General features: G+C 38.9%; 1 protein-coding gene across 2 annotated transcripts in view; it reads right to left on the reverse strand.

Annotated features, from left to right (window-relative positions):
* CPPED1 (calcineurin like phosphoesterase domain containing 1) overlaps positions 1-17,549 on the reverse strand; it is a 39,687-nt gene that overhangs the window by 3,264 nt on the left and 18,874 nt on the right. For both annotated transcript variants that reach the window (XM_059484629.1, XM_059484628.1), the window contains exon 3: positions 11,172-11,594. In XM_059484629.1, coding sequence (XP_059340612.1) covers positions 11,172-11,594 — 423 coding nt within the window. The remainder of the gene's footprint in view (positions 1-11,171; positions 11,595-17,549) is intronic.

Genomic DNA, 17,549 nt, shown 5'->3' on the forward strand with positions numbered 1-17,549 from the left:
GCTGTGTGTCTGGTAAGAGCTACATGGGGTTTCATATTTCAAATCCAAGCCCTTCTCAAACAGCAAATGAGTCAATATGGAAAAGAGAGAATGAAGCCACCTTGTCACTGAGCAGTGGTACCAGGCCTTGTCAGCTCCAGCCTGTCTGCTCCCCTGTTTCAGTGTCTCAGGACTGATTATCCTGCAGTGGAACCACTCTGGCTGCTGCATGAGGTGACAAACACTGCAGGACAACTCTGGGAGCTTGCTGGCACCCAGCAAAACCGCTGAAGTGTTTTACATCTTGGGAGAAACCCAGCTAGAGTCCCTCAAAAGGCAGTGGTGGAATATAAAAGTCAGTGATGCTGCTACTGTAACAAGGTAACAAGGCCTCTTCAGTATTTTCCACTTTTTCTCTGGGTAAGCAGAACTACTTTAGTCTATGGAAAAAATTAAGAACAAGTAAGAATCATAAACTCTTGGTGAGGTGCAAACCCATGTGACACACTTTTAGTAACAGAAATAGGTACTTTGGAAGGGAATTAAGTTCTCTCTTTTTACTGGAAGAATCTGTGTCCTAAAGTAGCATCTTCCCAACATCCAGAGAATTTGACATTTTGATTGAAAAGAGGAAAAGAAGCCAGAGCTTTATGTCATCATTTGGTAAACCAAACCCTAAGTGTAAGTAGAAGGACAGAGGATACAAAAGTTATAAAGGAACTGTAGTTATGCTAAAGAAAACAAACGTTCCACTTGCCTCATAATTCAAGGAATAATTTTGAGAAACCCATCCTAGACAGAGACACACATCAGTAAAACATTTTGCTCAGACTTTAGTTTTCAGATACCCTTTAGTGCTAGTGCTACTACGAACTCATTATTGCTGGGTTCCAGGATGTTACACCTTGAACAAGGACACAAACAGGCACTGCTGGGGGCTGATGGAGGCTCACTGATGGGGTTTTTCTGCAGGAGCACTTTCAGCTGTGCTGCACCCACTCTGGGAGCTAGCACAAGGAGGAAAGCTGAACCAGTCACTGCAGTAACACCAGGATGACAAGCAGGCAATTTACTTTGCTCTTGCTTTTGATCTTTAACATAAAACGAATCTTAGAGATGTTTGCACTCAAATTTAATTTATTAATTTCAGATGTTTTTCTGAAGTAATAATGCCAAGTTGCTAGCAACAGACACCCCCACCCCTTCCCCCCCAACTCTGTGAGGAAAGAACAGTGTCCTGGCAGACCTTGTTTTTATAGCCCACTTTATCCCAGGTCAGTAAAATGCATCCAGTTATACACTGAAACATCCAGTCCCTTCCCACTACAGCAGAAGAAAAAAAGGTGGAGCAGTGATTTGTGTTTTATCATTGGGTTCTTAAACAGCAGCTGATATAAAAGCTGTATGAAATACTAAAGAACTCCTGTGTAAATAAATGTCCAAAGAACAGCACCTTCACAAGCATTCATTATTTCATTTTTTATGAAATACACAGTTATTTGAATTTAAATGTGACTGGAGGTTTCACAGTATCCATTTACTAAAAAAAGCTGGATCCATTACTGCAAGACACTATTCATACCTAATGGATTATTCCTTAAAGAAAAAATGGATTTAAATCAGAATAAAGTAAAAATCTGTGCAGACAGTTACACTAAAAAAAAAGGCAAAACAATCCACACATCCTGCATCTGTGATCATCATCATCATCATCTGATGTCAGACTGCTTAACATGACACAGATTCCAGAGTATCTGCTAAGGAAAAAAGGTCTGAACTGCCAAATCAATTTTTTGATCAGGACAGAACTGGAAGCCAGAGATACAGAGCAGGCTTCACCCAGTGCTGGGTACCAGGTCTTGTTCTCTCTGTGCTAAAACTTTACTTGGGTCAAGAAAACATCTAAACCCACTGAGCTTCATGCCTGCTACCAAACATGACTTTTAACAATCAGTCAAAATGTGAAAAAAGTCAATGTCTTTGTAAAAAAGGTTAAGATACAGGAATTGCTTCTGATTTTAGTAAATCAAAGCTGTTCTCCTGCCACCCAATTTACCATCACTTTCTGATCAAGCACAAAATTTCCTTTTTATTTCTGATCTGAAAAAGCTAAATCTAAAAGACAAAAAGGTTTTCCTTTTCCAAAGATCTGATGATAACTATTTTTCCCTTCAGAATAATGCATCCCTACTAAAGAATGAAATACCTATTTTGGTTCAAGTTCTTTGAGCCCAGAGCAACCTACTTAGCAAAAATTATTCATGATGTAACAACAAACCCAAACAAGGATTGTTAGAGAGTCATGTGATGAGAGGTAATACTTAAATATGTTGATAAGCCTTTCACTTTTAATCAGCTCAGCCATGAGAAAAGCACATAAACACTTTGGTTTTATTCTGATTCAGAGACTGCATTATGGCCCTTGGGGCTGAGGCAAGGTAAGAGGGGAGTGCTGGGGAGGGGAGTTACCAGCTCATGCAGTTTAGCATCCTGCCTTTGATGCTACCTGTTTCATAGGCAGAATCTTTACAGCACAACTTGATTTTAATAAAATTTCAAACTAAGTTCATATTTTAATTTGGATACCTTTTTCCAAGTCAATATCACATTAGGAACACTCGACTCATGGTTTCTACTGCAGATATTTTTCAAAAGGAAATTCAAAAGTGCCTCTGAAGACTTTCCTCCCCTATCATTTTCTGTGTCTGCTTTCTAAAGCCAGCTCTCCAAATAAGTAGCAGAGGTTCACCAAGCTCTTGTTGATTTGCATCTTCCTCACTTTATCAGCTTCGGGAAGTTGGACAATTTTTAACAATTTTTACCATTTCCTATTTTCACTTTCTCTCTTGGTTCTCTCTCGAGGCTCTGTGACCCACAGCAGCACAATGTATTAAAAGGATTACCCTGTCCTTTTCTTACAGAGAGGGTGTAACAGCTACTGTTCCACTGCCTCACTGCCTGACAGGGAAAGGTGTCTGAGGTCTGCTCTGGATGTGCACTGAAAAGGATCAGGAGATCCAAGGGATCCAAGCAGGCTCAGAAGCAGCTGCCTGTGTACAACCATCACATCCTCACAGGCTGCAGCAGCTCTGATTTTATAGAGATTATTCTCTGTAACTGTGGCCATCTTACAGCACTTCTGAGTTCCCAAACAACCTAAAGCAGAGAAATGTTCTGAAAGAAACCAAGTCCTAACTGGAACAATCAGCACCTTTTTCAGCCCTGGAGATACTGAAGAAAATGAGAAGAAAACTTTAGCTATTGTTGTTAGCATACTGTTGATTTTATTCCTGACAGGAACCAGGTGAGAAAATAATTCATTACACAAAACAAACTACAACTGAGTGTTGTGCAGGAGGCAGTTTGTCTGTTAGCCGGAGAAGCTGAGATTATTTTACAGAATTTTGAAAGTGCAGCATAATCCTTCTACAAATTATCATTTATCACTCAGAAAAACCCTTCTGTGGCACCAGGGAAAAGGGTCAGCACGATTTTGATGCAATTGCACTGTAAGAGAACAAAGGCATTTCGCTGTGTCTCGTTCCCCTGGGTGAGAACATCCCTGTTGGAGCTTATTGTGCAACTGCAGTCCTGGAATTCCCAGACTCCCAAGTTCCCTTAACTTGGGACTCTACTGCTGTCTTCTGTAGCTTAGAAAAATGTAAGGACATGAAAGACTGGGCATGTTTTCAACTCCCCAGGAAGAAAGGGGACTCTGGCCTTTCTTCTCTGTGTGGCCCAACAAACAGCCATAACTTTTCTATTCAGTGTTTTGACCAGCCTTTCTATTTCAGGAATAGTTAAATCATGTTAGTGTCTCATTTTAAACAAGAAATGCCACCCAAATCATCTCTTTGCTTTATTAAACAAACAGGTGTATTCTGTAACATGCAACAGTATGATTTTGTGAAACAGGTAACACCTCTTCGTGAAAAATTTACTATTTTCTAGTTTAATTCAAGAAATACAGGCTGAGCCCAGTCTGTAGGGAAACTGAGTTGCAGAGACAGGGTGGAAAACAATGCATCCAGGTTTACCTTGAAAATCCCAAAGAAACATACCTGGGAAAGTTTTCCTCACATAATCAGATAATATTGGGTTGCAATTCAGACTTGAGCTAGTTTAAATTCCAGGGGTGTCTGACTCCAATTTCTGTAATTACACTCACTTCTATGGCTTGATTCCAAACCCCCTGAATTCAGAAGAAGCTGTTTTCCAGCTCTAGTTCCAAATGTACAAACCCCATTTTTGAGGCAACTTTGCTGTGTCCAAAATGTGAGTGACCTCACCTCAGCTGGAAATCAAACTGCTCAACCCAGCACTATGGACAGAGTAAAAATATAGGAAAAAATTACCAACATAAAAATAAACCGAAGAAAAGCAAGTAGATTTTCCAAATTAGGAGGAGAATGCCTGGAATAATCAGCATAGGCAATCAGTAGCATGCTTTATTTAGACTGAGCCTTCAATTAAATAAATGCTTTTCTCAGCAAAAGCAAATGAGACTGTAGAAGAAGGAGAAGGCTAAATTAGTGCAATATGAATGACATAATAAATATGTAATGGGTACAGTACAGACCTTGCCTCTCTTCCCATGCTCTCTGTAGAGAAATTGGGGAAAAAAAGTGGTTCTGACTGAACTATGAAATTCATCACATGGTTCAGATTGTCACCTTTAAGTGCTGATTAATGAACTATTTTTTACAGTAACTGCAGACATGAATCAATGTTCACTGCATTTCATGTACTGGTTGATGGCTCTCCACCCAGACTGCAGGTGAAGTTCACAGCAAACAAAAGGCAGCATTTCTTCAGAGAGCTGTGAAACATGAAATTCCCACATGCAGATCATTGTGAAAACTGGCAGTTTTCACAAATCAACTGAACAAATCTAGAGAGGAATCACTAAATTGCATTATGTTGGTAACATTAATATGATACAGCAAGTCCTCAAAAGAAAAAATCTTGGGGGTGGGAAGAGGCCCGGAAAAAAATACCATTATGCACTTTTCTATCCTGTGCCCTTCACAAGAGTTTGGGGAGTGGGAGCAGCAGGAGACTGGGCTATTGAGACCCTCACTCTTCTCCCATTACTCTGCTTTTCAGTTAGCTGTTCAAGTTTAATGATAAAATTAGATTTTAAATATAGTTATGTTTATCCAAAAATCCCTGGGTCACCACACAAATCTGTTTCTCAGTCAAGGACTGAAGAAAGAGAACAGACTAGAAAAAGCTGATCCTGGATACATTTGTCCCCAAAAGTGCAGGAGCTAGGGAGGAGCACCAGTAGAGCCAAAGCAGAAGCAAAAAGGTGGAGAGGCAGTTCTGTAAAGACATTAAATTGTATTGGAGGATCTGAATGCTATCAGCACTCTGGTATCCTGTCACAGTTTTCAAAGAGAGTATACCAAGTAAGTATCCAAGTAAGTATCCAGGCACAGGGAGATGCTACTCTGAGATGTGTGTACACCCCCACACAGGTTACAGCACACAGGTATTTTGTAAAAGGCAGTGTTTCTGGCAAATACAACCATTTAAGTCATATGGATAAAGTGATCTGAACATTTTCCCTGGAGTTTCAGGCACAAACTGGCTTTTCTTCCTCCCTTTCACTTGCAGAGTACAGCTGCTGTCTGAAGTGCTGAACAATGTGGTCGGTTCAAGAGTAATACCTGTTCTCTCAACAATTTTGCACTCCAAAATGATGTTCTTTCAGCTTCCCTACAAGTGCCACATTAACCATAGGCATTTTTTGCTGCACCTTTTTTCCTCCCCGGGCACGTGGTGTATCTCATCTTTTCAAGACTCCAGTGCTACACAAGGAATAATAATATTTAGAAGTCTTTGAAAACAAAATCTCTTCAGCGGAATAGAATTGATTTTATCTCATTGCAATTTCAGAGTGCTCCCATTGCCTCATCTGCCAAGCAGGTGTTACAGCAGCAAAGAAAGATGTGAAAGCATCAGTGACAGCACTGTTAACTGCTCACTGCTCAGCCAGCTCTCAGACTCTGTTATAAAAAACAACAAACCCCATAATTTCCCAACAGAGTACCAGAAGAAGGAAACAGTCCCACTGGTAAGTATTGGGGAACAACATCCTCTCTTTCATAAGCTCTTTGGTCAGCTCTCAGTAGCACACAGAATTATTTTGTGTAGCCCTTTTGAAGCTCTCTGTTGTTCCTCCTCAGAAGAGCTGTATGAATAAAAGAGAACTGAGTAATTAGAATTTACATTGCACAGCTCTATAAGCATCTCAATAGAAATACCCCATGCACTCTTGTTTGCAAACATTATCCTGCAAATATGCAGGAAACCTCTGCCTTAAATTTGCCAAAATTGTAGCCAAATTGTAGCCAAAAGAATCAGGAGTTTGGTGTGGCTGGTGGTCAGTTGGTCAGTGTAAGTAGGAGACCAAATATTATTTTGAAAAGTATATTGATGTTGAAAGCTACTTTCTGTAAGACAATACTAAATGGAGCTACGTAGAGAAGGATCTTGGTGTCACTTATTTTTCCTATATAATAAGGGGAGAAAAAACAGGCATAGCCAGAGGGTGATTCCAGATCACCTAATTAGAGCACTGGTCTAAATAAGCCTTTAGAGGTCCTGTCTCTAGAAGGTCACTGTTCTTCAAGTTAGTTGTGAATTCCTACTTTTTTCCATTTGAATGTGATGCTTTCTCACAGAGCTGGAACAAACCCCAAACAGTCCTGGATTGCTGTGTGCTCTAAGGATCAAGAAGAAGCTTTAGTCCAGTGGATAAAACTAATTTAAAATTTTTTTCTAAGAAAAAATATCACTTAATGTCCTTACAGAATATATGTGTATTGAATTTGCTGCTGAATTTCTGGAAAACAATTTTAAAAATCTATGTTTGTGTATGTCCATGCAAGATTTCCAGTACCATACCTGGGAAATTTCTTACATAGAATATATCAAATGTGGTCACTCTACCTGGGCCATAAGTGCATAATTGCAATCTTGAAAGAGGTTGATCTAAATCACTGAAGTTGAGAGTATTTAAATTATCTTAAATACTGACACATAAGCAATGAGATTACTCACTCAATGTATGGGCTTTGCCAAAATCGAGGTCTCAATGGCAGGAAGATGAAAATATTACTCCCCTGTCAACTCTGATTACACAACAAAGAAAATAATGAAACATAGCATATGTTGTCTGGTAAATTTTAGAAACAACAGCTTTCAACACTCCATGCTTTAATTCTGTGCTCAAATATATCTCAGCTGTGGATGTTCTGAGAGCTTCTTCTTCTTTTAACACTGCTCTCCTGTCACAACATTTCTAAGAGGAGAATGTAGATATATCACACACTTTTAATGAGTAAAGGTGTTAGAAGTTACAGCACCTCCAGTCACAAATATAATGAAAAAATATACCATTTAATGAAGTTAGGTTGTTATTTTTGCCCCTATGTGCACATTAAATACTTTTAACCACATCTGAAAAATTGCTTTGAAGACACTTGGATGAATTTAAAGCTTTTTAATTAAAAAAAGCTGAAGACTGTAGGGAATTTCCTTCTGTATATTTCTATCTCTGGTCTAGTTATTTTCTTTAAGATGCATCTCAGCTACATAGACCACATATTCTTAATCTAACTGTGAAACAAGATCTCTTTTCAACCCTGTTGGTGAAAAACCATCTATTAATTTAGGTTTTATTCAACAGAGCTGCTAAACATGTTTAGACATTTCCTTAAATGCTTTAGTTGATTTGTGCCATTAAGAAACATTTATTGCTATATTGTATTACCTAATATAAGTAATGCTCAGTGTGTCAGTGATGGTTCTAAGGACAAAAAGTGTTTAAAAGACTGTATATAGCTCACCAAAAATATACATACTTTTCAGGTCATAGAAAAAATATTTCATGTCCTAAGAAAATTTTACTGGAATGAGGTATGCAAGAAAAAGCAGGTCTTCTATTACATAAACTGCCTGATTTGAAAACTTAATTTGCTGCTTATGTTTATCAAAGACACATGACTTGCAGACCAGATTTTTTGGCTAGACCATTACTATTTCTTTATTTTCCCTACAATGCTAAGAGGAAACCTATTTATATCAGCACTGTAAAATCCTTAAAAGCTGAATATGCATTTCTTGCAGCAGAGTCGAGTGACTCCAGCAGATCTCACAGATGAGAACGTCAGGTCAGCTCTTTCACAGCTCTTGCACACGGGATTTTTCTGTACTTAATGTCTGCATGTGGAAGAGACAGAGCTTGACAACTTTGGCTTAACTTGCAGAAGTTATTCCAATACACCTTCAGAAAGGTATCTCTGCTTAAATCCTAAACTCTGCTCTCAGCTGAGTTGGTTTTCACTGTGACCAAAATCACATTTTCAAGGACAACAGTTCTTGTGATGCTCTTAAAAAACCCATGGTCTAGCAGGATTTCTTACACATGCAGCTTACAAGTATGGTTTAACTTTGCACAGTAGTAATACATATTTACAAGTGCCAGATTTTCAATTATAAATATTTATCATAAGGACATGATTTTATCTTTAATTAGCCCAACTGTTAAGGACACTTCTAATGTGAGAAATGCAATTCAGTATTTCATACCAGATGTAGCCTCTACAGTTAGTCTTTTATCTCTGCTTGTAATGAGCAGATACTTACAACAAAACCATTCTATAACAAGGGAGCAATTAGAAAATAATAACTACAGAAGGTCTGGGCTTTGGAATTAAAATAAAAATTTTCTGAAGTTGCATACCTCAGTTTAAAGCACCTGTGACCATATGACCAATATGACCATACTTTAATTATCTATTTCCTACACAATCCATATGAATTTCTTTGTTCTCATAAAGACCATGAATTTCTTTGTTCTCTGTTCTTGACTAGATTATCTTTCCTTTCCTGTACCTCTCTAACCTGCTGAGTTATGCCTCCATGTCTGACACTTCTAGAAAATTATAAACATGTGAACTGGGGTAATTCCAGGTTCGATCCTGGGTTATAAACAACTGAAATATGATGCCCATCTTATAATGCTAAACACCCTAAACCATGCATGTCACTGACATAATGACACAACAAATATGGTTACAAGCATTGAAACAGCAAGAGGCAGAAGGAAGGGAGGAAGGAGGGACAGGTGACAGGTTGGGGGAAAAGAATAGGGTAGTCTGGTGGTCTCCTAAAAAGGCACACTGACTTTTTTTCCAGAATAGTTACACCAAATTTCTAAATTTAAAAAAGCAAAGTATGTTGGGATTTCATTGGCAATATCCTGTGTTTTAATCCTCCAAGAATGTATGAAATGAACTGGGGAAAAACCAGTTTCATGTGTAATGATGATGTGCTAAACTTGATTGTTTTTTAGCAAAGCAGAGGTTCAGAAAACAAGTGTTGTCCTTGCATCTCTGTGCCTCTACAGCATCATGCCAACAGCCTCTCTGCAACCCACTGAGACCTCAGTGGTCTCACAAAAGCTGCTCTTAAACAGAATAATAAAATAGAAACAGAACGCACCTGTTACTAAGGTAACTCTGAGCCAACTTCTGATTCTGCTCATTTTTCTCAGCAGTCTGAGTTACTGAGCTGCTTGTTCTCTATATTCATTTCATTAGCAAAATGTTTGATTATTGGCTTGCAAACGTTACCTATTGAGTCAGTGTATAGTAAGGAGCATGCCAAAGATCAGTGTTTAAACACACTCATTAGGAACCAAACAACTTATTAGAGATGGGAATGAGGGACACAAGGAGAAATGATGGAGGGAACAGAAAGGTGGCACAGAAAGGAGTTTGGGAATTTCTTCCCTGGAGTTGTATTGCTCATTCCCATTCCACACCTTTCCCCCACCATTTGAAGCCTTCCCAACTTCTGCTTAAGCCTCTGCACACCCTTCTAAGAAACACCACAATGTAACAACAATGTTACAGTGATAATGTTTCTTTCACCTCTTGATGAATTATGTTCCCAGTACTGAGCATTGTTAGTAAACCAACTGGATGACAGAAAATCCTAGCAAAGAACTGTTTTGGTTCCCACATTAATGCCAGTTTCCTGGGATACACTCATGAACTAGGATGTGCTGCAGTCCATGGTACACAGGCAGCCACAGCTGCCCAGCTCTCCAAGAGCAACACTTCCCACTATATTAACACTAACACAAAAATGGAAAGATATGAGGTGTTCTCAGCGTGTCTCCTTATGGGGAAAAAAATCCCACTTGTAAATCTTGAATCTGCAAATATATCAGTGCCCTGGAGAGCCCTCAGATAGCTGTGAATTTTGGCCCTACTGATTGGAAACAGTAGGAGACTGAGAGCTTGGAAATTAGGCTGAGTTGGATGAGGCCAGGCTTAACAATTAGATGGTAAATTGGGAACAAGATCATAAAAAATTTGCATTGTTCAGCAATCCAAATAATGTGCTCTCTTATAGATACAGAGAAAATGACATTGTGATGCAGCGATGGCAGGATGGCAGGAAATTCTGAGGGACTGGCACACTCCAGGAACATGAAGGCAATTACCAGGAAACAATGGGAACAGCATGGAGGAGTAGCTGTGTACTGTGTCTGTCTCCATGGCGCTCAAGTGGCATCACACAAAGCTGAGGGGTTTGGTACAATTACTCATTTAGCACATGCTCCACCTGCCCTTCATCCCAGACATGGCCCCTATTAGAAAGGGATGTGCAAAGGACTGATTTTAGCAGAGCAAGACTTGTTTTAACACTGAATAAATCTGGGGTGCATTACACTCTTGGTTTAAAATTGGCTCAGTGTGGGAGAAAGCAACCTCCAAGGTAATTCTGAATTCTGTTTCCATGTTTTATGTAAAACATAAATTCTGTAATTTTCTCCTATGGCAATACCTGATCTTCCCCTCTGTAGGCAGGAAAAACTCAGGTTGTCTTGTATCTGTCAGTACTTGAAAAATGGAAACCTTGCTATTTATGCTAAGGAATTTTTCATGTTTAGCTTTTTACTTCTCACTCAAAGTTTTAAATTTTGTCCAGTACTTTTTACAGGTGAGTAGATTCAGTTGATAATTCTGATCTATGGGAAACAATGAGGCTTATAAGCTGTATTCAAAAATTCCTTGAAAACAGTACCATTTAAATTAAATGTATTTTGTCTGGCAGCAGAGCCATTACAATTTGAAACAAAAATTCAAGAGTAGGAAAGTTTGAGAAAATACCTGCTTTATGAAACTTTTCCATTATCTGCTGGCGAACTGATTTCTCCAAGTTGAAGTAATCATCATCTTCATCAGGTTGGCTCAGAAACAGAGGGATGTGCTGAAACACAATTATGTGCTTGCATTTCTGCTTTGCAGCAACAGCCAGCTGCTCATCGAGCCAGGCATCCTGAGCTTGCCTTAACTCAGGGCACTTGGAAGAATCAAAGTATAGCTGAGAATTCAACACAAGAAAGAAAACACCTCCAACCCAAAAGCTGAAGTAGTCATCTCCCCAGTTCTGGCAATAATCATCTATGGTTTCTCTGGATGGAGTATTGCCAATATCATGATTCCCACTGACAAATACCAGTGGTATGTCCTGGTCAGTGTTTTTCAGAACATTCTTTAAATCTTGCTCTTGGTTTTTTTTCCATCGGGTTCCTAAAGAAAAAAAAAATACAAAACATTTGAGTGTTTATGTTTTTTTCTCACCTTCATTGTTAGGTTTTGTTTATGGAACTGTGCTTAGGAAGAAAATATTGTGTATTAGATGTGATCATGATGAAAACATCTCCACTTTATCCCTGTGCATCCACCCAGCCCAGTCCCTCCCTTCCCAAGGCTGCAGCCATTTCCAGGAGGTGCCCTGAAGGCAGGCCCTGGACAGCACCCAGCAGAGAGCACAGCAGAAGGTGATGCCATGGCCACTGCTTTGCACCAGGAGCTGCAGCTGATTCTTTTCATCCACAGACTCATGATGTGCTGAAAAAATGCAGCACCTTTGGATGGTGCAACAGCACAAGGGTAAAAACCAGGCCAACTTCTGGCTTATATTTTATGGCTGTGCAACAAAATTAAAGGTTGTTGTTCATTGTTTTGATTTTTTTTTCACGACAAGAACTATTTTAACAGCAAAAATTTAATCAGTGTCTTGTGATGACTTATTTATTGATGAGTCTCTTTTAATAATAAGAATGCCATTAAATTGAAAAAAAAATAGTTGTGTACTTGACTAGTTTTCCCTGCAATGTATTTATATTCATATGCATATCCATACAGGTACTCTTCTGGATGTCAGGAATTTGTCATAGCCTACAAAGATTTATTGTATTGACAGATTGACTTACAATCACCAAAAAAAAATCAGAAAGGAAGTTTTAAAAGGGGAGGTATTTTACTCTAATGATTACAGAGGTTTTCCTATGTTTTCTAAGGACTTGTCTTTAACTAGAGGCCATTGACAAGATTATTATTAATTAATTAAATGAACACGTATAAATTGGTTTTGTCCTGCAATACATAACACACATAGAGCGTGGGCCCATTTCACAAATAATAACTCCATTTTTTAACCAAAAGCTGTAACAGGATTTTTACAAGAACTCTGAATTCAGGTTTCTAACATACACAGGTCTGTGCCAATCAATGGTGTACTTTTAATTGTGTTTTTTACACATACCTTATACACAGAAATGCATAAATGGCTTCCTGTACTGCAATTCCTGTATTTTATGAGATAAAAGGGGTTTTTACAATTTCTTCAAAATACTCATGATGAATATGTTGACAAACACTGACCCTTATTAACAAACACTTTATTTTATATACCCTACAGTTATAGGCTTTAGTACCACGCTATTGCTGTTACCAGAATTCTACAGCCTTATAAAAATACTGAGAAAAAAACCCCATATTAGGTATAAATTTTGGCTAAATGTAAGGACATTGATATGAGGTGCATTAAGTCAAAATCCACAACTCTCTTGGGTTTAACTGCTGGAGGGTAGAAAGTTATTGTAGGAAAATCTTTGAGTAACTTGACAAATACTGAGCATATGATACCCAGGGGAGTCTGGAAAGTACTGGAGAGCAGATCACTTTTTGGGGTATATTAATGGTCAGTTTAGGCTGTTCTTGTTAATCCCAGAAAAAAAACAGGGCAAATAACATTTATATTACTTGGAGATGCTGAATTCTTAGAAATAAAACAAGAAATTCAAATAAACCTGGCACACTGCTGTCCACAGGGTAAGGAACCTGGCTGAGAGTGCTGCTTTTACTGCCACTTCCCATTTTCCTATGGAAAGAGTTGGACATTTCAAGCTCTAAATATGAAAATATATGGGGGAGGAGGGTGGGGAAATGCAAAGGGGGAAGGCTCTGTTCAGATCCATGTAAACACATTACACCATGTTAAACTCCATGCTATCACTTTGGGAAATTTAGCTAACAGTTGCAGAGTATAAAGACATTTATGCAAAAGTTACAGAAATAATTTGCAGAATTATGTATACCTCTTCCCAGTGGTGAAATTCAAGCTCTAGAGACTAACACTTAGATTAGATTTGTCGACAGCAGGGCACTGATTCCCTCATTTAATGAAATATTATTTCTATAGCAACAGAGAAACATATTCAGTGTTTATTGCAGAAAACAGATTGCTCAAAATGGAAAACAAGGTCTCTGCCCAACAGCCTAGGAAACCCTACTAAGGAGAGATTGGTTTAGAACAACTGCATCTTGGCTTGACCTGCTTGGCAGAAGGTCAAAACAATTTCAAAAGAAGAGAATCCCACAGAGATTAAGGTGGGATAAAGTGGAGGAATGTCTCAGGACCCCTTGTACAGTGCTGGAGAGGAAGGGCTCAGCTGTCCCAGCAGCCCTGAGCTGCACCACCACAACACACAACACACAATGTGTGCCACTGCAGCCCTCCTGAGGCACCTCCCCAATTTACGTCTGAGGTAAGGAACAGGTAAAGAGGACAAAGACAGTGCTAAAGAAGAAAGCCACTGGAAAATTAAAGTGGTCCCTGCCACAGCATAAAAAATATCCTTTTAATCTCTCTCAGGCACAGAGCTATAATATCTAATTATTCCAATTTTTATGAAGAACATTTCTGTTTGATGGAGATGTATTTCTTTGGCTTAGAGGGAGCTTTGCTGTAGGTGAATAGGAAAATAATATAGTGCCAAAAGGCAATACTTAGAAAAAATTATTTGTGAAGTGCCAGGGTAGATGCAAGTGAAATAAATTTCTGTGATGTTTATCCTGGCATCATCTGCAGTGACATTTTTAAATTCCAGGCCACAATTCTCTGTCTTTATGCTAGGTAGTGTAAATAAAGTTTTGCCCTGAGATAAATTATTTCACAAATTAATAGCCCATAAAGGGCAGCTTAGCTTTTATGAAAAACATGAAAGTGAGAACTGTTGCTGGTGCAGTTGTGTGCAATTTTGCACAGCTTCCCAGCCTATCACTTTTGAAAGCTGAGTGATGTGAACAGGAGCATGAAGGTGCAATGTCACCATGCCTGTTGTTTCCTGCTGTGTATCCCTGTTTGCCTCAGCAGCTCCAGTGTTCTGTCCTGCACTGCTTAAAGGAACCAAGACAAGCAGCCTTCTTCACACACTGAAAGAGCAGATTTCAAGACAGTACTTTTACAGCACTTTTGCTAGAGCTGTCTTCAGTCAGCAGAATTACAGATTATTCTACCAAAGAAATAATCCTATAGGTACTAATCCTTAGTTACAATTTCCTTTGGTACTCCACAGAAGGGAGTGCCACTGTAAGACTGGGTTGGGTTTAGCTTTTGTAAGGCACCAGCTTTTAAAAACAACTTAGAGCATTGTTACCCCCCAAGCTGTATCTGCAATGCTGATGGCAATTTTTGTACAACACAGTCCTTCCTGTACAGTAACCCCCAACAACACTGTAACTTTTCCTCCAGAAGTATTCCAAATGAAAAATTATCAATTAATTAACAACAGTACCAGTTTTTCTACTGATATGAATCAGGAGGGGGAAGGGGGGGGATTATGATGCCATTATGAGGTGGTACCCCCAAGCATTCCTGGCTTGGTGTTAGGTGAAGTCTGAGTACTCCCCCCAAGGTAAGAGAAGCCTTTAGCTCAGACATCTTCAAATAATTTAACAATATGCAAAAATGTGGCACAATCATTTCCTGGATTTCTCATTACTCGCTCTCTGTATTTTAATGTATCTTAAGTGTCCCAAACTTAGAAGAGCTGCAATCACATTGTTTTTAATGGAAAGTACAAATTTTCAGTTTGAAGAAGAAAAAAAAAGAAAAATCAAGTTTTATGCCAGCAACACTCTTGAAAGGCCCTGATGTAACAACTGCAATCTGTTTAACATCTAACCCAAGAGACTGCATACATTGCAGACAAAAATACTATAGGAAACATCAAATAGAAATAGTACCTACATTTGATAAAAGCAAAATACAAAATGTCAAAACACCAGCTATGAAAACAAGATTTAGAAAAGCACTGGGCCCATTTCTTCTGTAATTTATGATGGTACCAGAAGTACTCTGACATCAAAAGACAATTAATTATCGTTGAAAGCAATCACGTGATTGTTAAAAAACAACAACAGATAGATTTGTGTACTTTCCTGGGCCTTACAGTGCATCACAATTGCTTCAATGAAAAAGTCAAACTATTTTGAGTCTTGAGATATTTGTCCTGTTTTGTGTTTTCATGACTGCCTACAATTGCCCTACTCCTCCATTTAAAGGACCTCCCCTATCACTATTCACTAAATTTCTAGGGAGAAGGGGGTCCAAGGCTATAGTCAAACATGCTCTGGAAGAAATGTTTGATGTTACCTCCATCTCTGTGGGAAAGCAGCCTCCTCCTGTCAGACTAGGACTGCTTTTCATCCCTGCTCTTGCCTTGGATACCTGGCTGTTGGCTCCAGATTAAGAGGGCTACAAGGAAGATCCTACACTGTCCCTGTCTGCTGACCCCTCCCCAGGCACAGCCCCACTGGGGCCACCGTCACTTGCAAGACATCACAGGTCCAAACCCAATGGTATCATCAACACCACTCTGTACCTGCCAGGCTCCTCCTGCAGCTGCATCTGACTGCTCTGCATTAACATAAAAATCTGAGCTCCAACCTTGCCATTTTTCAAAGCACCAACCCACAGCATCTCTTCAGAGCACTGATGGAGATGGAGCTTCTCCACCGCAGAGCTCTGACACTGTTCCTCACTGTGCTGCCTTCCCTCCTGCCTTTCCCCAGGGCCAGACTCTTCCCTCTGCTCATCTCTTTACAGTTGATCATCCCATAAAAGTGATTCTCTCGTGGGCTGTGAGTGGAATGAAACACTTTGGTCTCCACGTTCTCTTTTGTCCTGGGAGGCTACAAAAAAGTGATAATGGAGAGGGCACTGCATAGAAAGGAAACCTCCCTGGCACCCAGTTCAGCCTTACCAGTGCTCTTCATTGTTTCTTGCTTTAAAATTAAAAACTTCCCCTCTGGTGTCTGCTGTAATGAACTAATGCAACACACTGTGTCATTCCAAATGACTACGTGCAGGAATAAGCTGATCCATTTTAATAAACCCATTATGGTCATGTTCTGAAATAGTTTTTTTTTGCTTTAGTCTGTGCTGTAATAGCTAAAATGTCTCCTCTTTCTTCTTTAGACATATATATTGCTAATCTTCAAATAGCCTGAAGACAATTTTATGATGAAAAAAAATTATACAGTTAAAAATAATGTAAATATGACTATATCCACTCCTGAACAAACTGATTGACTACTCAGTTTAACTTTCAAAGAGCATCAGTTCCAGTGAAAACCAGAATCTGGAATACTCATTTGTCTACAGCTGTGACTTTTTCAGTACATTTGAAACAAGTAATAATCTGTTCTGAGGTTCAAAAAATGATCACACAAAAATTTTCCTACATGAAAATATGAATTAATTTTATTATATAACTTTGAACATTAAAACAAAAATCAATTTTAACTCTAGTTTAAGCTAATAATGAACAATTATTACATTAAAGCAATTACAAAATCCCCAACTGAACAAGGAAGCCTATTAGGGGATCAACTGCTCCTGGTTTCAGTGCATGACATTAAATATAATGACTGCAAATGCTGACATTTTTTCTGAGTGCCAGCCACACAGGTGCCCACAGAACAACCTAATTCATGGCATTTACTGCTCCATGTTCTGCTGTGAAAATAAGTATTATCCTTCACTTAAGCTCAACTCTGCTCTTATCCTTGCTCATCTCCCAGCAACACAGAGCTGTCACAGCAAGCACAGGCCACCACTGCCTTTGGGTCTGTGCTACTGATGAAATCATCACAAACAGAAAAAACCCTCTATGCTACAGTACCAAAACCAAACTTAATTTAAAAAACTTCATGAAAAGATCCAGTACTTGTACTAGATTTTTAGTACTGTCTCTAGTACTTGTATCATAAATGCAAGATCTGAGAAAATTGTGTAGCTAATTACATCTCCAAGGTTTTAATATTCAGAGATATCGATCTGCTAATCAGATTTCTAAATTCAACTGTAGACTAGACTAGGGAACACGGTCTAAAACACAAATAAATGTGTACTTC

This window comes from Ammospiza nelsoni, chromosome 17 (assembly GCF_027579445.1).
Source record: "Ammospiza nelsoni isolate bAmmNel1 chromosome 17, bAmmNel1.pri, whole genome shotgun sequence".
In the NCBI taxonomy this organism is placed as follows: domain Eukaryota; kingdom Metazoa; phylum Chordata; class Aves; order Passeriformes; family Passerellidae; genus Ammospiza; species Ammospiza nelsoni.